Source organism: Rhinichthys klamathensis, unplaced genomic scaffold (genome assembly GCF_029890125.1).
Source record: "Rhinichthys klamathensis goyatoka isolate OS25496 unplaced genomic scaffold, OSU_Roscu_1.1 h1tg000181l_1, whole genome shotgun sequence".
Lineage (NCBI taxonomy): Eukaryota > Metazoa > Chordata > Actinopteri > Cypriniformes > Leuciscidae > Rhinichthys > Rhinichthys klamathensis.
In genome coordinates, this window is record NW_026606709.1 from 1182818 (window position 1) to 1208311 (window position 25494).

Genomic DNA, 25494 nt, shown 5'->3' on the forward strand with positions numbered 1-25494 from the left:
AAACACTTGCCTTGCGCCGCATTGCGCCAGGTGTATGATATGGGCCAAACACTTTCTTGATGTGAACTTTCAATTCTTTTATTTAAGCATAGATAATATTTCTGCTGCTCAGTTTTCATCTTGGTTAAGAACATTGAAGTGCATTCGACAATCTCTACATCTCCACAGCAGCAGCTGCATCACATCACAGCACCGCTACCGTGATAGAAAAGGCCAGCTCTTGCTAAAGAAAAGAAACCGCAGGAGACAAAGCACCGTGCTGAAAAATGACATCTGCTGACGAGAAGGAAGTTTGAGGCGGCCCAGAAAGTAATTGTGTTTTTGGAGGCAATAAATTCGGCACTTAATCACCCAGAGAGACTCTGATTGTGCCGGCCCACAGACAGAAGGAGGGTTCCTAGGGCTGTTACCTTTGGCAATGGCAGTTGTTCCGAAAATGGCATCATTCTGGCCGGTGAAGAATAGGAATGCAGGGTTATCCAGTCTTTCTCCTGCACTTTCTATTTACAAGACGCACACAAAATTAAAAAGAGCTGGTACTGAGCTATTCTAAAATGGCATCCGATTGGATTTGCATAGTTAATAAAGTGCATCTTGATTTTTTCATTATGCCTTCAAAGCAAGTAGCAGATCACATTAAGTTAAAAGCACTGAACTCGTTTCATGTGTGTGTGACAAACACTTGAGAATATATCAGATATTCTCAATACTCATACCCCCCCCCCCCCCCCCCCCAAAGTCGTGACAGGCAGAAATTGAAGAGCCAACTTATGAAAAACTCCCGAATTTTTAGATGTAGACCAATAATACAGATCAATTTAACATGACATCGTAATACACTATAATAAATCTCCTAATAAGCTACACAGATGAGCTCACTTAGCGTAATTCATAGGTTAAGCCAATGTTAATTTGAGTAAACGTGATGCAAACAGGCTGAAAATAGCAGGTGACATAAGAAAAAGAAACAAGGTTTTCCTTCCGCTCTTTCCCGCTCATTGACTGTTCTTTTTCAATACCTAATCACTGCTGACAGTCTCCCGCCTCAAGGCTACGAGCGCTAGTTAAAGGACTGTCAGCGCAGTGGCCCAGGCTATCTGTCTGCCGACTTCACCGTAATGGCAGGAGCACCACGCATCTGCTCATACCTCATCAAAAATGAATTCTTCCATGTCCACCTCTTCAAAGTCCTCATCGCTTTCTGTGATCTGAGCGGCAGCTAGAGCACGGGCCAGTCTTTTCCGCAGAACGCAGCCTCTCCACACAGCCTGCAGGGGCAATACACACAGTCATGAATCACATGCAAGCATAAATATTGTGTGTTATCCCATTAGGAAGATAAAACATGTTAACCTCTGTTTAATTGCCCCGAGGTCTGCAGTTTGAACTTTCTGTGACTTTGGCTTTGTAAGACAAATGTAACACCGGGATGCCTTTAAATCTGCGTATTCCCCGCGGGGAAAAAAAGACTTAACAGATCAGAACCCTTGCGCTCCCACTCCAGCGACACGTTGGAATCTGATTAATCATTTTTTTCTCTCGGTTCGTGTCCTTAGAGACTCATTAAACACAAAGAGAGAGAGAAAATATCCCTTAGAAGTTACATGTGAAAGGAATAGCCTGTTTTTCAAAAGCACTACCTACCGACTCAAAACAAGCCCTTGGCAGTAATAGGTGTAATGAAGATGATTTAATTTTGTGCAAGTTATTTATTGCATTCATAAAAGGAGGTATGGAAAACACGTTTCCAGAGATATGATGCTGTAGATCAAACAAACCAAAATGAACTGGAATTTTTGTGAGTCTCACCTGAATAACAACAGCAGCCCGTTCCCTCTCAGGCCTCTCAATGCAGGTATCTTCCACCTTATGAAGACTTGATTTTGTGTTAGTTTTTTCAATTAAGCCTGGGAGGCCCTCACGTCTCCGCAATACGCATCTCCTCCGCCAGCGTTGCTGGATCACCACAGCTGCCTCTCTGAGTGATAGCACAAAAGACAATTTTATCTGATGACTCACCAAGGTCATGAGAGACTAAATGAATGTCACTGAACTCAAGCCTTGGATGATTCATCTGCGCTAAAACATCTGGAGAGAGACCCAGCAGGGCTCCGATGTCATATGAATGACTTAAAGATGAGCTTTATTTTGATTACCTTTAGCTAAAATTAAATGTACCTTCAAATCATGGGAGGTGTTTTCTACAAACAGATAATAATTGCTGTAAACGTTACTGCGACAAAGTAAGATAGGTATTGTGTGTGAGAGAGTCATACATTTTAAGGTTCAGTGCCTGAACAGGTTCCTTCTCACTTTGTGTCTCCATGCACTCAGCAGATCGAAGCTCAAGGTCAGAATTCTGCCAATCTGCTGTATGTCGAGGTTGCTTCTCTGGACTTTGTCCCTGTGAAAAAGATGCTTCAGAAAACCTGCATGAACGACTACAAGCAGCTGCGGCCAGTGCAAAATCTTCAGTGACACAGCTGTCACCGTATTCATGGGCGTAACGCTGGTCCACTGCCAATCTGAACAGGTCTGGTTGGTGACCAATGGCAAGAAGCTGGGCGTCATGTTGCGAGGGCGCAGAACTGCGTGAAAAAAATACACACAAATTTCACGTATTAGGAACCATTCACAGTCACACAGCGTTTTTGCATTCCACAACGTTGCATTTTCATTGTTATTCTCTGTAAACATGCATTGGACAAATGTGTTTGAAAGTAGTGTTTGCATCTAGTGTTTTTGCAGCATCTTGCACATGACAGCATTTTTAAAGGCAAAATTGCATATGTGTAAATGACCCCTTTAAAGTATTTTACGGAAAAAAGAAATCTTGGTAACACTACAAGGTCCTATTGGATAACATTAGTCTGCATTATGCCTTAACTAATATTAACTAACAATGAGCAGTACATTTATTACAGTATTTATTCATTTTTGTTAATGTTAGTTAATAAAAATACAACTGTTCATTGTTAGGCTAGTTCATGTTAGATTAGTTCAGATTTTGATTTTAATATTATAATATTAGTAAATGTTGAAATTAACATTCAACTAAGATTAATAAATGCTTTAGAAGTACTTTTCATTATTAGTTCATGGTAACTAATGCAGTTAAGTCATCTTAAATGAAAACTTATTATAATGTTTTACCAACATCTTGATGAAGATTTAAACTAGCCTTTAACATATGAATTAGACATTTCTTGAGGGATGTAAAACTATAATGAAGTGTTTCAGGAAGTTTCTACAAAGGTGTCTCAATACCCCTTTAATTACTCTATTAGCCATGGCTAGTTTGCCCCTCCTGCCCCTGACCCCTGAGCCCGTCTCTGCTGTCAACATCAGAAACCAGCTCTGTCACTATTGAGTCCCTGCTATTCTAATCCTCTGACACGGTTAAGGGGGCATCCGCAGCCCTCCAACACACACTTCAGTCCAGAATAGAGCCGTAAAAAGATCCATCCAAGAGTCCAATGCAATGTACATTTGTACTGGGAAACAAAACTACTGTCGAAACATGTTCAAATACAGCACAAGCACAGAGATGTGGCTAATTTTATTACCTCATTAAAACAAATTAATGTCAAATTGCATATACAGTCAGCAATGGACATTCTGAAAGCCAAACATTATTACAAGCTGTAAAAAGCGTGCCAAGGAAAATAAATACAATCCTAGACCTTACACAGTTCCCCTACTTACTGACAACTGAAATTACCTCAGAGAAAAAATTTATTATTTTTGTTTTGTTTTTTAATTATTTTGAAGAACTAACACAGCTTTTGCAGTGACACAACATTCCTATTTATAATTCAGTGTCATGAATTCCATTTTATCACTGTGGTTTGATGACATTAAATGAATCCCTCAGTTCATTCTGTCATTCTAATCAACACGGGCATTGGTTTACCATTGTATCGCAGTCAGACGGCAGAGTCTTCACCTTGCCAAAGCTGGGGACTGACACTGGGTCAGGTCAGATGTTAAACGTCTGCAGCGGTCCCCACGGGTGTGCAAAAGACCCTTTGTGCAGAGTGTGCGGCGGAAGGGTTGGGGGGGATTCTCTAAAGTCCTCCAAGCTATGAGAGACCTCAGCTTGAACCACAGGACACACAGACTTCTGCCAATCATGCTTTATGAAACATGGTGAGTGTTCTGCTTTATTTGCTGGTGGTCTGCAGCAGCGTCTAAGGCGGCTTTTGTATGACAGAAGTGAAAGTGTAATTTTTTGTTGATATTCACCATGTATGAGCTCAAAGAATTAATTAGCACTGATGCCAAAATTAACAAATGCTAAATTTCTACAGCAATAGCACAAGATTTTAAAAATAATGAAATGCTCAGTTTAAGTTTTCTCTGCCATACCGCATTTACACTCACCGGCCACTTTATTAGGTACCCCATGCTAGTAACGGGTTGGACCCCCTTTTGCCTTCAGAACTGCCTCAATTCTTCGTGGCATAGATTCAACAAGGTGCTGGAAGCATTCCTCAGGGAGTTTGGTCCATATTGACATGATGGCATCACACAGTTGCCGCAGATTTGTCGGCTGCACATCCATGATGCGAATCTCCCGTTCCACCACATCCCAAAGATGCTCTATTGGGTTGAGATCTGGTGACTGTGGAGGCCATTTTAGTACAGTGAACTCATTGTCATGTTCAAGAAACCAATTTGAAATGATTAGAGCTTTGTGACATGGTGGAAGTAGCCATCAGAGGATGGGTACATGGTGGCCATAAAGGGATGGACATGGTCAGAAACAATGCTCAGGTAGGCCGTGGCATTTAAACGATGCCCAATTGGCACTAAGGGGCCTAAAGTGTGCCAGGAAAACATCCCCCACACCATTACACCACCACCACCAGCCTGCACAGTGGTAACAAGGCATGATGGTTCCATGTTCTCATTCTGTTTACGCCAAATTCTGACTCTAACATCTGAATGTCTCAACAGAAATCGAGACTCATCAGACCAGGCAACATTTTTCCAGTCTTCAACTGTTCAATTTTGGTGAGCTCTTGCAAATTGTAGCCTCTTTTTCCTATTTGTAGTGGAGATGAGTGGTACCCGGTGGAGTCTTCTGCTGTTGTAGCCCATCCGCCTCAAGGTTGTGCGTGTTGTGGCTTCACAAATGCTTTGCTGCATACCTCGGTTGTAACGAGTGGTTATTTCAGTCACTGTTGCCCTTCTATCAGCTCGAACCAGTCTGGCCATTCTCCTCTGACCTCTGGCATCAACAAGGCATTTCCGCCCACAGAACTGCCGCTCACTGGATGTTTTTTCTTTTTCGGACCATTCTCTGTAAACCCTAGAGATGGTTGTGCGTGAAAATCCCAGTAGATTAGCAGTTTCTGAAATACTCAGACCAGCCCTTCTGGCACCAACAATCATGCCACGTTCAAAGTCACTCAAATCACCTTTCTTCCCCATACTGATGCTCGGTTTGAACTGCAGGAGATTGTCTTGACCATGTCTACATGCCTAAATGCACTGAGTTGCCGCCATGTGATTGGCTGCTTAGAAATTAAGTGTTAACGAGCAGTTGGACAGGTGTACCTAATAAAGTGGCCGGTGAGTGTATATATAATAATTATTTATTTTAGCCCTATTTTAGGTCTTTTAGGCCTGGATTTCAGATTCTCTACAAAGACCCTCCGCATAAACTATGTAGTTTACCTACAGTTAAAATATTATTATATGCATTTTTCATAGCTGAAATGGATTTCAATAGAAGTCTTAAAACAGTCCTGATTCATACTTCATATAATTTGGGATTAGCAACCAGGGCTAAAAGCAATTTTTCTTTTTACTACTGTCGCTTCACTTAAAGTATTAAGTGAAGCTAAGAGAACCTCATTCAAATTAGTAGATGAAAGCATAGACAAATTATCCAAAATATTTAATAAACCCAATGGGTGGGGGATGTAAAGAACTTTGTGGGAGTCAAACTGTGGGCAAAGATTTTGTGTGGACCTGCTGATACATTGTATCAGTCACTTTAGAAATAGATCTATATGCTATAATATTCTATAGGAATTACATTTTGACCAAATGGATTTTTATTGGTTCTTTCCAGAGACATTTACTGGTACAGATACTGGTTGTCTACCTGATCTCCATCTTTTGCTGCTGGATGAGTGAATCTCGCTGTTTCTGCTGTGCCTGACAGAAGGCCTGGAAAGTCCACTTCTGTTCTGGACCATTTGGGGACGCCGCTGCTACAGCGATCTGCTCATTATTCAGCTTAATCAAACCAGGCACTGTCTCCAGAAGCAAGGACCTGAGAGAGAAAAAAGGCATTTAAGACATTTACCTGATGAAAATGTAAGGAGAAACGACCACACAATGTGCTCAAAGCTCTTTGAAATGATTGGTTTAACTGTTGGCGACTGTTTATTTTATAATGTATAACAAAGCTAGACTGTCTTAGAAAGGGTTATAATTGAGAAACATAAAAAAATCTATCTTCTAAAAAGAATCTAGATTAAATATAAAGAGGGTGCCACAAAAAAGGCTAATCAGTTTACAATTATGCTTTAAACAGCTTCTTATGCAAAACAATTGTATTTCAGATGCAAGGTTACCGCATTTACTGTCCACTGCAACCATAAAAAAGTAACGGGTAAATTTTAGTTCCAGTCCCTCCCTCTCTCCGTCTCCATGGGCTTTCTATTGGAGAATATTTACATTGAGCAGACGAAATCAGTTAGGAAATGGGGATAAAACGTTTAATGGTTTTGACATTCTGGACCCGAGAGAATCAACAGAGCGCCTGTGCATCGAGAGGTTTAGTAAGAGTCTCCCTTTCTCAGGAAGAAACTGCATGATGACACTCGGCTTGGATTAGAAGTGAAAAGGGTTCGCTGGCCTCAATCCAGAGATGTGACAGCCATTCAAGTGAGCATATATTGCTTTTTTGGTTATTGGTCTTCAATGTGTTTCAATGTGCGAGACTGTATGAGAAAATAGAAGAAAAATTATTTTTAAGAACCAATAACAATGAAATTACTGTAGAATTACAGTAGTCACTTATTTTATTTTATTAATTATTTATTTGTTCATTCATCAATTATTATTTATATAATAAATCTTATATTTGATTTATATCTTTGTTTTTGTTATACAAAATAATATTAATTTTAAATATTAAAGAAAAAATATTACATTTTTACTAAGTGTTCTATGTTGTTTTTTTTACTTTAAAAACAGTCAAATATTTGTTCAAAACTAGATTTTCAGGTGTGGTATATTAGTTATTAATAATTCAATTAATCAGTAAAGATACACTTTCTTTTCTTTTTCTTTTTTTCTTTTTATGCATATGACATTAAAGGAGAGATGGGAAGCAATGGGAGAGAGAAACTATGCATTGATGGTTTATCACTAGCACAAAGTATTTTATTCAAGCTGATTTTTTCATAAAAGGGGATCAAATAGGTGAACACATTGCTAAAAGCCAACATATCCTAAAATCAGGGCTATGAAAAAGCATTTACCAGGAAGTTACGTTATATCTGAGAAATCATAATAGCTTTTGCATTTGTTATGTCACTAAAAAGTGGACATGTTCAGCTACTTCACTTTTACAATGGTCATATTATACACAAATGCTCTTTCGGCCATCTCGTGTCCAGTCGTCAGGTTCCTATTACTACCAAGAAAAGGACTCTATTCATTACTCGTGAAAACTTCCCTGTAAACAAAGAAACTTACAGCAGTTCGATTAATCTTGCTAAAGTCAGCTCTCCCAGACTCTGAGCGCTCGTGCGCTGTGTACTTCTTTGAAATATTCTTTGGTGCTTTAATTTAGGCTGTGTTATCACTGGACGGGGATGAAAGGGCCAGTGGAGAGCGAGAAAAACACTGGGTCTAATTCGGTTGTTGGCATTGAGGGTTAGACAAAGTTCAGCACAATACTGAGCCTGACTTGAGTGAACTTCCTATAAGTCATTACAGAATAAAACAGATGTAAAGACACAACAGATATATTTCACCTCAGATTTCTCCTTGGAAGCCACATGCAAAATGTGGTAAATGAAGTTTTAAAATTAACTAACAAAATGAACAACTAAATATTTTAGTGCTGACTAAGGAGCAAGTCAATTTAGTAAGTAAGATTCTGTCAGAAAAAATTAATGTGTTGCCAACAATAAACCCCTGGGCCTTCTGAACTATAAAGTCGTGACAGTCAACGAACCTCTTTGGTATGTATGATATTATTTTCTCCATTTTGACTGAATGAACTGGACTGGTACTTGAGAAATAAATTCCAACATGCTTCTATACTTCCCTGATCTCCTTGTTCTGTCTCTCACACATTTTTTCTACCACATAAGAACATATAATTTGCTCAATAAAAACTCTCTGCAAACTGCTTGCACTTTAGGAGCACATTTGCTTAAAAAATATTCCCCCACTGAGCAAATATTTTCAGAATTACGAGCACTTAAGTCCACGTGCGTACAGATGTCACTGGGTAATCCAATAGTGGACACAGATACAATGGCTGGTGCAGTGATATGGGCCGGAAGCTCAGCGGTAAAGAAGAATGTTTATTCTACTTTAAACGTTTGGTGCACTTCCAGCCAATGTCCCTGTTCACATTAGTTTCACATTCTCGGACAATTATGAAATGCTTAGTGACTTTTGCTGGAATGCACACATGACAGCTTCTGCCCAATCCAAGATAAATCTCTCCATAATAAAAGGAGGAACCACATTTCAATTCCTACAGTATATACTAATATTCTCTCTCAACAACAAATATACTCCTGCACTTTGGCTTAGTAGTTGCAGGTAACATTAAGAAACAGAGAAACTAAAAAGTCAATGTAAAAGGTCCTAAACTGGGTCCTTGGATCACACCTACCTCCAGTTGTATTCCTGCTGTAATGGGCTCCCAGTCAGGTTAAGTTCTTGGAGACTGGTGCATTTCTGAAGATTCCGACAAACGTTCTGCAAGTCTAAAAGAGTCAGAACAGTGTCCCCCCTCAGAAATACTCTAAGAAATGGTTATAATTTTACTGCAATTTCAAATGTTAGCCATTTTGGACTGAATGAAAACACCTAGATACTATAATTAAACATTTCTGTAAATTAGCATACACAGAACTGCTTTCCACAATGGTACTTTAAAGTACAGTTCACTAAAAATGTATGTCATTATTGACTCACCCTTATGTGATTCAAAATTTTAATGTTGTTATTTTTCAGTGTAACAGAAAAGGTCAATTTTGAAAAATATTCTTCAAAAGAGTCACATGCAGAATCAATGCAGCTCTACTCAATATAACAAAAATTTATAGTGACCATTATAGTGACCAGCACTATAAGTGTTCCATGTGACTTGCGCTATATTCCAAGTTGTCTATTCCAAGTTTAAAAATACTGTAGTTATGTGTGAAGAAAAGTCTTTGAAAAAAGTAATTGAAAAAGAAACAGCATACATGTTATAAAGGTGAGTAAATGGCAGAATTTTCATTTTTGGGTGAACTATCACTTTAAGGATAAATAAGATGAAAGCATTATTTGTTCGTTACATAGGTTATCCATCCATCGTCAAGATTAAAGACCCGATACAGTCGAGTCAAGTCGACTCACCCCACTTTATAAGCTCACCTGACAGACAGTTATTACTGGCATCCAGTGTCCTCAGAGACACCAAGTCCAAGAATGGAATTAAACGAGTTATACTAAAGAAAGAGAAAAGTCATTTAAAACAATAAAACATCTTAGCACTGTACATTTGTAGATTTTTGTATTACATTTTACATAAGAATGTATTTAAACATGGCAAAGACTTCACCTTTAAGTAGGATTTAACAGTGAAACTGTGTGTGTTATGTTCGAAAAATGAAGAGACTGAAAACCTGTGAGCCACCAACCAATGAGTAGGTAGGCAACTTGATAGGTTTTGAGACACAGCCATTCTCCATTGAGGCCTACCTGTTCTGGGCCACAGAAAGGTTTTGGAGCAAAGGTAGCCAATAAGATTCCAGATCAAGAATGGAAGATATAAGATTGTCATCCAGGTAAAGGTCCCTCAAAAGAACATGGTTCTGCAGGACAGGCAGCTATGCCATCAGCCAGAAAAAAACACACAACAACAATTCCTTCTTGACCACTTGATCACACAGAAAGACATATTTTATGTTCCAACAATGAACACGGTCCCATCACCAGAGATGGGTGGATCAAGCCTCATCCTGAACATGACTAATATCCACACATTAAGCAAAACAGATAACGATAATTCAATTAAAGTGACGGCAGCATAGGATTTCAGTATAACGTATGCTGGTTTCATGTAATGAACACGGTCAAATTACGCATTTCCTGGACATTGAGCTGGAAATATGTCTCTTTATAAATTGTAAGTGGTTAAAGTCTATGATTTCAGTTGGGCTAATTAGAGTAAGAACATTAAACAGTTCACAATTACTAGCAAAACAACAAAGTAATGGAAAACTGTGATTATCAATATGATCTTCATATTACTTCTAAAGACATCTTACTTATCATCGTTTAAATTAGTTTGTTTCTTTGGTTGTGTAAGATTTACCTCAGTCAGACTGTTTCCCCTGAGGTCCAGTGTGTTAAGAAGAGCGCAATTCTCCAAACCCTCAACGTGACATAGGTGGTTGTACGAACAGTCCAGATGCAGAAGGGTATAAATTTCCTTCAAACCTCTCGTGCTGAGCAGCTGGTTATGGTCCACTGATAATCGCAGAAGCATTTTCAGGGGTCCTAAACCACCTAAGAAAGCATAGATATATCATTCAGTGGGAGTGGGGGAGTGTATGAGGATAATTCTTGGCCATGGTGACAATATCTAATACCAGCCAAAGGATAATCTAATATAAAAAGGCAGCATTGGCAGGACATCATCTAATACTGACAGCAAATACCTCTAAACTGCATTTATCCTCTTATTTATGATACATTTATTCATATTTATTCAATATGAGGCCATTTACTCCGAAATGAGACATCAAGATTTATTTTGCAAGGAGAATGAGGGCAAAAGGCCATTTGAAGTCACCAAACTGGAACAATGATGCCCTCTACTGGACAATGACAACAATTCATATTTAATGCTAATTCTGTGGCACAATCTAGATCCATATAGCTCCAACTGACCAACAGTCAGCTTCTCTTTCTTTAGTGCTTGCAATGAAAAATAAATAGAATACATAAAGCATAAAGGCAGTTCTAGTGAACATACTCACTGATACGAGAGATGTTGTTGTGTGAGAGCTGAAGAATTTGCAGATTTTCAGCTCCATCAAAACCGTGTGTGTTCATCAGCTGGTTCTTGCCCAGCAGGAGGACCTGAAGGTTGACCAGACCTCCACAATCCACATGGGTAATTGAGTTCTCCTAAATGTGAGAAACAATACATACACTACAATAATAACATTAATAACATACAATAACATTAATAATGTTTCTTGAGCACCAATGCAGCATATTAGAATGACTTCTGAAGTATCATGTGACACTGAAGACTGGAGGAATAATCAAAAATATTACTGTTTTTACTGTATTTTTGATCAAATAAATGCAGCCTTGGTAAGCATAAGATAGTTTGTTCTTTCTTACTTGTACATCAATGTATCTGATCTGAGCGCACTGGTTCAATCCATCCAAGGATGTGAGTCCACAGCGTCTAAGTGTCAAAGTCTGCAGGTTGTTACACTCGGACAGTGTAGACAGGCAACAACCCGGCAGGTCTTCCAGCATCACTGTCGTAACCTGATTTTTACCAGCACAATGACAAAAAAGTCAGCAGGAACATATAAGACATATCTCAGCCAGGAAATGGGTTTTCATTTCTACCTGTTTGAGAGAGCCCCAAGTTCCTGGTTTGAGAATAGTGTTCACAGACAGAGGGGGTAAACCGGGTACTCTTTTTCTTCTTGGCCCTCTTTTTTGGGACTGTTGTTGTGCCGAAGACACTTTCCTTTTATTCTGCAATGATAGTTTGGACCAAGGAGTGCAGCTCAGCATCCAGGCCAGTCGCTTCTGCTCTGTGCTGTCAGGCAGACACACTGAAACTGACTCTTGGCTTTCAGGTTCATGGTCCTTAAGCTCAATATCTGTAGTATTTTGATGTCCTCTAGTGTTCATTTCAGGTGCTACATCATTCAAATCAGAAGCCGGCATAGTCAAGTCTGTATCTACGCTCGGAGTCGCTTCAACACTTAGGTGATCTGCAACACTTGAGGAACCAATTAAACTAATGCCAAGGTCATTGGAAAGACCTTGATGTGCATTTATGTGGGATTCTGGAGTGGTTTTGGTCAATTTAAAGCTTTTTCTTGATTGTGAGAGATTTATCTGAGAATCAAGCTCTACGTTGCCATCAACTCTTTTTTTTACTTCATGGCTCTTTGTTCTGTCTTTATCACTCTTTGTTTGCGGTCTCATATCATCTAATCTTTCTGTGTCTTCTGTGCTTATGCCTTTAGTTTTGTCCTGTTTTTTCGTCGCATTCCTGTCGTCATCCAATGTGTTTTCCATGTTCTTCCCATGTCTTATTATTTCATTATTATCTTCTATTTTTCTCACAATTGCCTCATTGCCTTTGATCTCATTTTCCTCTCTTTTAAATTCATCCTCCACCTGGCTACTCGTTTCCACTTCTGTTCTCTCCTTTTCTTTATTCTTCCTGTGTGCATCCACTTCCTGTCTTCTGCAATCATCTATTACACTTGTAATGTTGTTCTGTTCCTCCTTCCTCTTCATTTCCCTCCTCCTCTCCTTATCTTCTTCCTCCTTCCTCCTCTGTTGTTCAAGTCTTTGCTCTCTCTCCAGACGATGGCGATCTTGTTCTTTCGCTCTTTCATAATCTGCTCTCCGTCTCTCCATTTCCTCCTTCTGTGCTTGCTCTTCCTCCTCGATCCTTTTTCTTTCCTCCTCCTTCTCCTTCTTCATCTTCTCCCATTCCCTCTTCTCCTCCTCATATCTATTCTCCTCCTCTCTCTTTCTCCTCAGCTCTTTTTTGCTCCAGCGACGAGCTAATGCTCCTCTGAGAGCAGCTTGGATCTTTGTGGCTGCTCTGCAGTGAAGCTTCTGAGTTCTCCTTCTTTCCTCCTCCTGAGCCTCCTCAAAAGCCTGTTTCTCCTCCTCGATCTGCTCCTCCAGTTTCCTAATTAAGTTCTGAAATTAACCAAAAAAACCTTGAATGGTACACATATATAAGCATATATATACACATACACGCACGCGCACACACACACACACACGCATACACTCACCGGCCACTTTATTAGGTACACCTTGCTAGTACCGGGTTGGAACCCGTCTTGCCTTCAGAGCTGCCTTCATTATTCATAGGATAGATTCAACAAGAAGATACAGGGCGCAATAAGCTGTAAACATTCCTCAGAGATTTTAGTCCATATTGACATAATAGCATCACGCAGTTGCTGCAGATTTGTCGGCTTCACATCCATGATGTGACTCTCCCGTTCCACCACATCCCATCTGAATGTCACAGCAGAAATGGAGACCATCAGACCAGGAAACGATTTTTTCCAATCTTCTATTGTCCAATTTTGGTGAACATATGCAAATTGCAGCCTCAATTTCATGTTCTTAACTGACAGGATTGGCACCCGGTATGTTCTTCTGCTGCTGTAGCTCATCTGCTTCAAGGTTTGACGTGTTGTGCGTTCAGAGATGCTCTTCTGCGGTCCCCGGTTTTAATGAGTGGTTATTTGAGTTACTGTTGCATTTCTATCAGTTTGAACCAGTCTGGCCATTCTCCTCTAACCTCTGGCATCAACAAGGCATTTTCGTCCACAGAACTGCAGCTCACTGGATATTTTCTCCTTTTTGGACCATTCTCTTTAAACCCTGGAGATGATTGTGAGTAAAAATCCCAGTAGATCAGCAATTTCTGAAATACTCAGACCAGCCCGCCTTGCACCAACAACCATGCCATGTTCAAAGTCACTTAAATCACCTTTTGTTTCCCATTCTGATGCTCATTTTGAACTTTAGCACATCATCTTGACCATAGGCATATAACATGAAGCCGGTTTAGGTGGATAGTCAGGTATGTTTCAGTTTAGTTTGTGTCAACCCTGGGTTTTAGGCCATGAAAGTGGCTTGGCTTTTAGTCGTGTTCATCGCCACTCCACAGCTAACCTGCTCCAAAGCAGGTTATGTTCTGAGTAAGAGATTTCAAACCAAAATTGGACCAATCAGCTGTGAGAAAAGTGACACATGTCTGACACAAAAAAAGAGTCACTCCTCCAGTTTCTCTTGCTCCAAATTAAAGGTCGCTACATATAAAAAATAATAATAATAATTGAGACAAAACTGTCCGGCTTTAACCTGTTAAGCTTCAAGCCCATTTTTGAAAAATCCCCAGATATGGCATTCCCAAACTGAAACAGATACAGTTCATGAACCCTTTGTACTAAAAGCACAAGTAAGATCTCATTTGAAAGCTGACACCTGGAAGTTTATTGTAAATGTAGAATTAATTATTGTCATAATGAAAAAAAATAGTTATAAATAGCTTCAAAGTTTTGTAAAGTTATTATACATTTATTTTTATGAAACATCTTCATGAAAATAAAATTGAAGTTGGCATTGTAGCAATCTAGAAATGCACTGCAGCTAAAGCCACATGTCTAACCATGTTATATTTAAAATCTGAAGATGATAAGTCTAAAACTCTGTATTTAGTTCAATGTTTTTCAAGATCATGTCATATGACTTTATTTTGATTAGACTGGTGTTTATTGTTTTCTTATAAGCATCTATTCAGTCTATTGCCTCTATTGTTTTGTGATGCAAAAACGAGCCCCATTCAGTCTCAGTCTCCCCTGCACATATTCATACCTCTCCAGCCAGTTTATTGCTCTAAATATGCTTTTCTTTTGTCTGCATTATAATCACTAACGACTAGCAATTCACACTGTTTCAATCCCTCATTTATTTTATAAAAGTTCTCACTTCACAGTGAAACTGTATCAAATGCCCTTTTTGAAAAACGAAACATTTCAGTAAGCATTCTTATTTAGAAAAAAATCATAAAAATTACACCGAAGTAAGGTAGCAGGTGCTCAGTACTAGCTAGCATGTTAGCTTAGCACACCATCAATACACGACAATTTATGAGAATAAAACTATGTTTGTTCTCCAAACTTACTTTATAGCGCAAGTCGAGTGTTTTAAATAACTTTCTGTAATCTGATTTGGCTTCAGATAAAAAAATCAGATAGAAAATATATTATTTTATTGTATTCTGCACAATTTGAAAGTCTATCTCGATTAGCATTACATTATACATATAATCAATTATTATGAAAATACCTGACATGACTCGAAGAACACAGGTAAATCAAATATCATTGCAATCATGTTTATTGTCTTCAAAACATCTTTATCTGCACTTTACAGCGATCTCGGATAGCTTTGTTGTGGCAGGACTTCCTGAATGTCACATGATTATGGCTCTTCTTCATGTGATCCATATATGGACTTTATGTGCAAACAGCGCCCTCACTTTCAGGATGAAACACAGTACAGAGTATACAGCGCTCAAAATGATTACATCGACGCATTTGGGTATAAATTCAATAAATATTATTCCTGTCTATAGAAGTCTGATGTAAAGCTATGAGAATCTATCAATATTTCTCCAAATCTGCACATGTTTGAGCTAAAAGCCCTGAGGGACGTTGTTTTGTCAAGCGCTGTCATGACGATCGCACGGGAGTTTTTTTCTGAATGAGACCAGCTGACGCTCATAATTCATATTAAAGGTAACGACTCATTTTTTAATTTCATAACTCCTGACACAAATTAAGACATAACTGTCACTATAAGTTTCTCAGAATACAATAGTGGTCAAATACTGAATCTTGAGTCTTATATCTTTTTAATGATGTATAGTTTGTCAAGGTATAACATTAAATCTGATAGTATATTTGAACTAAATAAAAAAAAAAACGCTTCAGTGCGCCGACGCTCTGGAGACGGTTAAATAAGCAATAATCATTTATTATAATAATTTTATGATTATTATTTATATAGCTAATTATTATATATCTAATCCATTACACGAGTAATTTTACAATTTACCAATTATTACTAAGAATTTAATTAAATTGTAACGATAATAGTAATAGAGCCTATGTAAGATAAATAAGATTTGGAATCAACAGATAAAGATTTAAAAATGACTACATGTGAGCTTTTGAAGTCTCTGTATACCTATATGATCAAATATATAAACTTTATTTAAAGAGTGAATTGAATTGCACTGGCTCTCTTGTGAGAAGTGAATCTGAGTTTTATTGCTACACAGCATCTGATTTGTTCAACTACCATCATGGTAGCCTACATGCCCAATTTCTGGCTAAATGCATAGAGTTGCTGCTATCTGATTGATTGGTTGATTAGATATTTGCATTAACGAGCAGTTGATCAGGGCTGCGTTCAGCGCCGACAAAACGTTGCAGAACGTTTTTTAAACAGAAACGGTGATGCGTTGAACGCACTGTTGTGATGACGCAAGAGTTGCAACTACGGCAGCTGAGAAGGCTTTTTGTGTTCTTTGTGAAGAATTTTCGGAGCCTGATGAAGTCGGTATAAATATGTTTAATACTTCAAAATATGCCCGATGTTACAGTTACTGCACTTGCCGCCCAGAACACAAGAGAACATCCCAATCGAGTGAAGGGATTTGTGGAAACTGAAATGGAAGCACATCTCACCTAATAAAGACTAAAACACATCTATTTAGCCTCACATTCTTGTTGTTCATAATGTTTTATTAATACCCTGTATTTTCTTTCTCATTTTTAGGAAAAGCACTTTACATGCATTGTTTATTTCTATACCAAATGTCACACACTTGCAATGAAGCTAAAAATATAAACAACTACATCATTATGTTGATATCCTATATTTTTACAATAATACTTACGACAAACATGTCTTCTAATATCCATAGTTGTTGCATATCGAACACATTTGTAAATTACTTCCATTGTGCGAGTTCACTTTAATACCGTGTGCTTTATATACATGTTGCTGCTGATTGGACTGCAGTTGTGACACGCCCACCAAACAAGAGAAAACGCATCTCAAACCCCGTTGCACACCGGTGCACGCCGTTTCCAGGAAACATGACGTTCAACCCGGAAACCGTAGCAAAACGTTGCGCACCGTTGTGATCTTGAACATGCCCCAGGTGTACCTAATAAATTGGCCTGTGCTATATGGATATACAGTTGTAATCGAAATTATTCAACCCTCATTGCAAATCAGGTTTATAGGCAAAATTTACAAACTTTCAGCTTTTTGCAATGAACACATCAAACAAAAGTAATTGAAATAGCTCAACACAACAAATGTTTTGGTTTCCCCAAATTCAACTGAAAATGCAACTTTTAATGACTTCTGCGGTCTCAAAATTATTCAACCCCTTCAGGGCAAGCATCTTTAGTAATTAGTAGAACACCCTTATGCTGTTATGACCTGCTGCAATAACCAGATGTATAACCAGACACCAGCTTCTGGCAGCTTTTCTGAGGAATATTAGCCCATTCCTCATGAGCAATGGCCTCCAGTTCAGTAATATTCTTGGGTTTCCGTGCTGCAACCGCCTTCTTCAAATCCCACCAGAGATTTTCCATGGGGCTCAAGTCAGGTGACTCTTCCACTGTAGAATCTTCCAGATTTCCTCCGCAAGCAAGCCTTGGTGGAATTTGAGGTATGCTTGGGATCATTGTCCTGTTGGAAGGTCCACTGACGCCCAAGCTTCAGCTTCCTCACTGACGGGCATTACGTTTTCTCCAAGGATTTCCAGATACTTAAATGAATCCATCTTGACTTCCACACACTGCAGGTTTCCAGTGCCAGAGGATGCAAAGCAACTCCAGAGGTCAACCAGAACCAGGAACACTTCCCATAACACCCGATGTACTTCTTCCATCGTAAGACGAATGGAATCCACACTAATATTAGATCTATGACCAGCTTCGTCACCATACTGAGCTGGACTGTGTTTCCCAAAAGCACCGTAAGCCTAAGTAGATCGTAAAGCCATTGCCACCAATGGTCTCTTTAAAGTAACACTATGTAGTTTTTCAACCTTCATAATATATTTCCAAGACCCTTGTGATGGTACATCGACTTAAAATAAGTTAAATGACACGTCTGCCATAGCCTGACGTGGTCTGTATCGCTTTTACTGGCACTATGTAACTTCGGGTTTCGGGTAGGAACCCGTGCACAAAAAGAACTACAAAATTCGACTGCTTTACGGCATACGTCACTTCCCCCACCACTTCCTCAAATTGTCTGTGGCCATTGCAGACATCCCAAGTCTCCCGGGAGTCTCCTGCGTCTCCCTGATGCCCGCAAATTAGTTCAGATCTGCCGGAATCTAGAGCGCGCATGTGAGACAGAACATACTGCGCGCATAACATACATAGCGCGAGCACGGCTGAGAGAGAGAGAGCGAGAGACCTTGCGAGTGTGCCTCACGAAAGCTAGTCAACCCGCCACCAGCCGCCACCAGCCGCCCCCAGCCGCCCCCCAACGTCAACAATCCAGTCACCAAGATATACCTCCCTGTCTGAAATGACTTCTTGCAGGTTGGGATGTCTGCCATTGTTGATTCCAAAGCCGGTGCTGGATAAACAGCGAGCGTGCGCGTGCGACAGTCGGCTGCGGAAGGCTAAATTATTTACGACAGCAGTAATGGACAATTCTGCTTCCAACCTGTAGGGCGACCGCTGAGGAAAAATCACATGGTGTTGCTTTAACTCTGTTTGAATCATTGAATCATTTTCCTGTTATCACTATCAAAGCTACTTTGAAACAATCTGTATTGTATAAAGTGCTATATAAATAAAGGTGACTTGACTTGACATATACACTCAACAAATTGTCTCATTTGTGTGTTTTTACATAACACACCAACTCAGTTCATTCATATATTAACAAAAAATTATTTTTATTACATACTGTATGAATTTATTTATTTTATTTATTTATTATTTTATTTTATTTATTCATTTATTAAATAGCATCTTCAACAATTTTAGGCATATTAAACTCACCTGATGTTTATCCATTTGCAGTTGAAGATCTTCTGTGTGGTTAACTTCGTTTTTAACTCCAGGTTTTTGAAACTGTTATTGGCATACAGAATTTAGATTTTGTTATTCAATCAACTTTTCTCCTAATTTTAAAAAGATTATTAAAAAAAAAGTGTTAGACAGTCCTACCTGAGTGGCCTCCTCTATCTTCCTCAGCTCCTCCTCAAACTCCATCAGTCTTCTCCTCCTCCTCTCTTCTTCTTCTCTTTCCGAGTTCAAATGCAGCAGTCTTTCTACCTCCTGAGCAGCTAATTTCTGCTCCTCTTCCTCTTTGAGTCTTTTCTCTAATTCTTTCCACTCAAGACTAAGTTGCAATTCAATCTCAGTCAATGTATCACACTCACTTACATCTAAAAACAGAGTAAAGGTACAATTCGGTGAATATAAAGAGATAATAAGCAATCTACAAAACCATTGAAGATATGTGTGCAGATTTAACAGCAGTGTTAACCTAGTTTTTTACTAGCGTGTTAATAAACTTAAAATACAGGCCCATCTAACCACATCATTACAGAAAATGTACCTTCCATCCATGACATATTTGGAATCTCCTGCTGGGCATTCTGTGGCTCAACGTCTTTTAGAAGTCCAACTTGTTCCTCTAATTCAGAGATTACCTGACAAAAACATGTGCATTTTTATAATATTCATGAACTAACAAAATAGGATCTATGCAATACATCATCTGATGTATGTTTGTACATCATCAGTATGCTGCATGTCTGAGGATAAACAAGGGTCATTTCTCAGAATGTACAGCCTAAATTCATATTGACTGAACATAAACAAAACTGGGATATGTAACAGATCATTTGCTACTGTGAGGGACAAACTGAATTAAAGATTAAGTTAAGGACAAAACACAGACACTCCTTTCCTCTGCGATGACTCAGAGGGATAATAATCCCATTTCCATTTAACCACAAACAAATAACCATGACTCACTTTATTTTTCCACTTTATGGGGTCTTCTATACAATCTGAAGCTGGTTCAGTTGTAGGATTATCTTTGTGATTAAGGTGAGACTGCTCTTGGCTTGACAAATCTGTGGGGAACCAGAAAAGGGAAAAACACTGCAATACCTCAAGTAAGCGGTCTATAATATAATCTTTAAACTGTTTTCATTCAGAATTTCAATCTGATCTTTTAAAATGCTTCTCACTCTCACCCTTTTCTTCAACATCTTCAAGGATTAATTGTTCAAAGGCACTCATTCGATTTCTTGAAGCTTCAACATATGCGAGTACTGAGTCAGGCAGCCTATCTTCTGCATGTAACGTTAGCTTCTGTGAAAACAGGTTATTGACAGTGATGAAAGGACAGGTAGAGTAAACGTCTTTTTGGATGAACTACGTGAATTATAAATTATAACTTCTTAATGTCACAAAAGTGGAATAGATTACCATACTCGATGTAAATGTTATGTTTGTTTTAACCCATAATTGTTTTCTTCACCAGTAAAGATTAAATATAATATAAATTAAATATAACTTTAAATTATCAAATAAAGTTTTCATAATAAAGTGGGTTATAATAGCCTACAATGTTGGAAAGTCGACTAAATTCAAAATAAGTAAGTTAGAGGTTTAAGAACTGAATTACAAAAAAAAAGCCACTTACATTTCCATCCAAAACTGTAAAGATGTCATCTTCTGACTCTGAATAATTTTCAGAAGGATCGAGGTTCAATTTCAACAACTCCTCATCTATTGCCTGTTCGATGTTATCCATTACTAGGCTATGGTGGAGTCCCTATATCGAGTGTATCACGAAGCAACAGCAAACGCGCAGATTTGTAGTTAAAGTAAACTATATAATTGTAAAATCTTAACAACAGCATTCAACACTAATAATGATGATTGACAAGGATCTCGTAAGTATTTAACAAACACTTTATTTTCCTGACTGTGTGTTACACAGCACCTGTTTCTCTGTTTTCCTCATGTTTGTAGTTTAGCGTCCACCGCAGTTGCTATGGACAACAAAGTACAGAGTGACATGAGGGACAAACTTCATGAAGAGAACCCATCTAATAGTGTCGGACTGCTTTTTAATAAAGTCAGGATTATATTTTAATGTAAACGTATCGTTAAAAATTAACAGCTGTTTGAGCCAACTCTGGAAAGCTATTATATGGGAAGATACAGCATTTACAGCACACATTATTTGTTATATATGGCGTTGGCGCCCCCTAGTGGCAACATAATTCATTAAAGGGATAGGCTAGTAGTCCCACCAAAAAATGTACATTCTGTCATCATTTACTCACTCTCATGTCGTTCCAAACCCCTAAGACTTTGTTTATCTTCGGAACACAAATGAAGATATTTTTAAAACTAGAGATTGTAAAACTAATCCATGAGTGGTTTATTCCAAATTTTCTGAAGAGACACGATCACTTTTTTATAATGTTATTAAAGAACAGATAACTTTGGGGGGAAAAAACATATTAACTGGAAGAACCTTGCCAGAACGTTAGATAAGTTCTGATAATGTTCCTGTTAGTCTAAATTGTATTTTTGCAGGGTCTATTGACCAGCCAAGTCATGACAGATTGTGTTTTTTATTTAAATTAATTCATTTGGCATGCAGTTGCTTTTATCCAGCATTCAAATACATTTTATTCCCTAGAAACCGGACACATTTTGATCATATGTTCCTCTGAATGGCTGCAGGAGTCTGCTTTTGAAGTCAAACCAACTGTCCGTGTTTCATCAGATCCCGGAGAAGCATTCACCATGTTCAATTGCTCAAAAAGGCCCCATCAGCAAGCCTTGTCTGCTTTAATTAGCGGAGAGTGGCATCGACCCCTTTGTTAGTGGGCAAGTGTCCGGAGCTTTTGTCTGAGAGTATGGAACCCAGACAGGGACTAGACAGGCAGTGCCTGCAGATTTACACTGCAGATTAGGACAGTCAAAGCCTGGTCAGCTCCGAACAGAGCTCAAGTTTGGATAGTGTTCCTGTGTTTGTACTGTAAAGGGTTTTCTGTTACTGGTCTGTTGCTTTTATCTGGTCATTGCTCTTCAAGCTAATTGTTTCCATTCATTCTTTCAGAGTGGGTGTGAGAGAGAGAGAGAGAAAGAACTTGTTGAATAAAAGGTGGCTTCAGCTCTGAGTTGCTAACTGTGACTAGATTCTTCCTTATAGGCTATTATAAACCTCTTTGGTTAAGAGTTTAGGGTTCTTTGATTTTTATTTAATCAACTGTCAAATAACCCTTCCGAAGCCACCTCGTTTTAAATTTTCTTGAGCTCAACCATCCTAAAACACAAACTGTCAACACACTCTCAACAGGTTCTTGATGTCCATAAATTTTGTAACTGCTTTCCTACCAATCATGTCTTTTTTTCCTCTCTCTTTTCAGTTTAACAGTGAGCAGCTCTGTTCAGTTGAGGATACATCTCTCCTCTTCTCCACTAAGCAAGTGACAGTGACAGACACATTGAATTTATTCACATTGTAAGAGTTTTCAATTATACTTCAATGGGCATGTTAATGCATAAATAGCCTATGCCTAGTCACAAAAACATTAAAGCTACCCCATGGCTACTTTTGGCCTTCATAAACTTAATTGTTTTACTTCAATAAATGTAAGATACATTTTGAGAACTGAAAATATAAAAATGAATTCAGAATATTGTTAAAAAACAAAACCTTAAAAACGATACACAGGCCTATATTTGTAAATTATTTGTGTGTTCACACCTGTAGTTCGGTTCACTTTGCTTGGTTCGTTTGGTCTGGACCAAAAAGTCCGCTTAGCGAACTTCAGATTGGCATTTTTTGACACCGAACCTAAAGGCATAAGGATACCAAACATCCAAAACAATGCTGTGTGCTGGGCTAAACGCTCCCATTGTATGTGGGTAGCCTACATATGATGGTATTACCAGCTGAGAACTTGCGAAGAGCTAAAAATGTGTAAAGGAGTCAAAACAGTGGCAAGAATCCCCCTGTCACACAGTGAGAAGAAGCGGTTCTGATGCCTGTACTGAACTGTGATGGGCAAGATCGCGACTATGACGAGAAAAAACAGGTATGTTTGAGCTTTCTTTTCTTTTTAGGTCACGCCTTGTGACATCTTGACCCATTTTTGGTTTGTTTACATGTCTTTGGTCCGTGTTGCTTTCATATTTCATTTGAACCACACCAGAGTTCGTCTGGAAGCGGACCGAGGGTGTGTTCACATTTGGCATGCTTGGTTCGATTAAAACAATCCCTGGTGCGATTGCTCTGAGGGGGCTTTTACACTGGGCTCGTTTGCTGCGGTCCGAGCCCGAGCGCGTTTGTTCCCGGCGCCCCCCGCAGCGTACGTTGGTCTGGTTTCACACACAACTTGATTCTATCGAACCCTGGTGCGTTTGCGTGCATATGACGTCATCGCAAACGTGCACTGCACATGATAGAAAACAGAACGTGGGTCAATATTGTTTTTTTTTTTAATTAATTCGCTGCTATTATGCACAGTTGAGTGAACACTACAGGTTTACTGTGCGTGTGTCACATAGATGGACTTCTGCTGCTTGCAAACGGACTCTTTTTAGGAGACAGTGGATTTCCAACTTTGTTGCCCTGATTCCACACGCAATGCACGAATACACTGCAGGCTCACTCTCGCTCGTATCCAAGGTAAATCATCAACACTATCATCCCTTACAAGCGTTTTATTTAACTTAATACATCACATAAGCTTTCACATTCACGCGAACCGCGGCACGGTTCGGGAGCAACCGAACTCAGACCACCTCTTCCAGGTAGTCTCGGGTTCGGTACCCCAGTGCGCACCCGGGTCTCATGACAGCGTTCACATTAGCGATTTTTCATGCGAACCGTGCCCCGTTCCGAACTAAACTGCCAGTGTGAAAGCCCCCTTAGTGCGGTTCATTTGAAGTGTCCCAAGATTCTACCCTTAAAAGGACAGAAAGCTCATTCATGCCAGTTTTTTTCTCGCTGTGCGTTGCCCGTACAGGCATCAGAACCACCTCTTAACGCAGCATATCTTTGTTTGTGTGTGACGGAGCGATTCAAGCCTCTGATTTGACTCCTTTACAAATTTTATAAGCTCTTTACGAGTTCTCAACTGGTAATTCCATCATATGTAGGCTATACAACGGGCGTGTTTAGCCCAACATACAGCATTGTTTTGGATGTTCAGAAAGTTCCGTCACGTAAAAATAAAAGCCGACCAATCAGATTGTGAACATATTCCTATGCCTTTAGTTCGTTGTAATGCCGACCTGAACACTATGGACCAGGACTTAAGGCTTTTTTTTATTATTTGTCCGCACCAAACAAACCAAGCAAACCGAACTACAAGTGTGAACACACCCCGAGACCCATCTTTTCAGCTATCTCGGTCCGCTTGTTTGGTGCGCACCAGGGTTCAGATGGCAGCGTTTACCCTAATGAACCGCACTAGAGCAATCGCACCAGGGTTCATTTCAATTGAACCAAACATGCCAAATATGAAGTGAACACACCCTGAATAGATGGGTCTCGGTCCGCTTCCAAACGAACTCTGGTGTGGTTCGAATGAAATATGAACGCAACAGGGACCAAAGACATGTTTACGAACCAAAAATGAGACATGATGTCACAAGATGCAACCTAGAAAGGACAGAATGCTCAAGTATATCTGTTTTTTCTTGTCATAGTGGCGATGTTGCCCATCACAGTTCGGTGCAGGCATCAAGCGTCCCAGGACTAATGTTGTTTTTTGGTCCGGACCAAACGAATCAAGCGAACCGAACTACAAGTGTGAACACACCCTATGTTTTAGTTTTGCATAATGTTGTTTGTACAGCATAAAGAAAAAAATACAGTAAATATATTTTAATAATAGTATTTATGTAATTTTATTTATTTTATTTTAGCTTTCATCGAACGTAAAATATTTCCCACCTACCTTTACACTGCATGTAAGAACTGAACAAACAGAAAAAAATCACAAGTAGCTAAGTTGTGGCTAAACTCAGTTCATACAGTTCGATCTTGATAAAATGTCTGTTCACATTATTATTACTGACTGACTATTCCTGTTGCTGCAGTATCTAATTATGTTAACCTTAATTGTCTTTTTTCTGGGTTTGCACGGGTTCATGCAAGTACCTGACACTGCCCTCTTGACCCAATATTCAATTTCATATGTGAATATTGCAGTTCCCAAAGTGAACCTATTGATATCAAATTTTTTTTTGTCTATATTTCCTATTAGTTTCATTCCTTAAAGGATTCCCAACCCTCTGATTATCCCATGACTAACAGACTAAGTTGAACCCAATGGCACATAAATATTTTCTTGAGAAAGAAGATTTTCAAGACCACATTGAAATTAATCCTCTCAATGTCAAGCATCTC

At 39.0% G+C, this 25494-nt stretch overlaps 1 protein-coding gene across 1 annotated transcript in view; it reads right to left on the minus strand.

Moving 5' to 3' along the window:
• lrriq1 (leucine-rich repeats and IQ motif containing 1) overlaps nucleotides 1–20868 on the minus strand; it is a 31408-nt gene extending 10540 nt beyond the window's left edge. The window contains exons 1-18 of the mRNA XM_056261402.1: nucleotides 20758–20868; nucleotides 20306–20486; nucleotides 20082–20182; nucleotides 19660–19753; nucleotides 19266–19486; nucleotides 19098–19169; nucleotides 11845–13167; nucleotides 11608–11760; nucleotides 11235–11385; nucleotides 10568–10761; nucleotides 9952–10079; nucleotides 9625–9698; nucleotides 8876–8969; nucleotides 6116–6286; nucleotides 2277–2588; nucleotides 1810–1978; nucleotides 1149–1268; nucleotides 411–500 (exon numbers count right to left, since the gene is read on the minus strand). Of these exons, the coding sequence (XP_056117377.1) occupies nucleotides 411–500; nucleotides 1149–1268; nucleotides 1810–1978; nucleotides 2277–2588; nucleotides 6116–6286; nucleotides 8876–8969; nucleotides 9625–9698; nucleotides 9952–10079; nucleotides 10568–10761; nucleotides 11235–11385; nucleotides 11608–11760; nucleotides 11845–13167; nucleotides 19098–19169; nucleotides 19266–19486; nucleotides 19660–19753; nucleotides 20082–20182; nucleotides 20306–20486; nucleotides 20758–20868 (3759 nt within the window). The remainder of the gene's footprint in view (nucleotides 1–410; nucleotides 501–1148; nucleotides 1269–1809; nucleotides 1979–2276; nucleotides 2589–6115; nucleotides 6287–8875; nucleotides 8970–9624; nucleotides 9699–9951; nucleotides 10080–10567; nucleotides 10762–11234; nucleotides 11386–11607; nucleotides 11761–11844; nucleotides 13168–19097; nucleotides 19170–19265; nucleotides 19487–19659; nucleotides 19754–20081; nucleotides 20183–20305; nucleotides 20487–20757) is intronic.
• Nucleotides 20869–25494: the final 4626 nt, after the last annotated feature.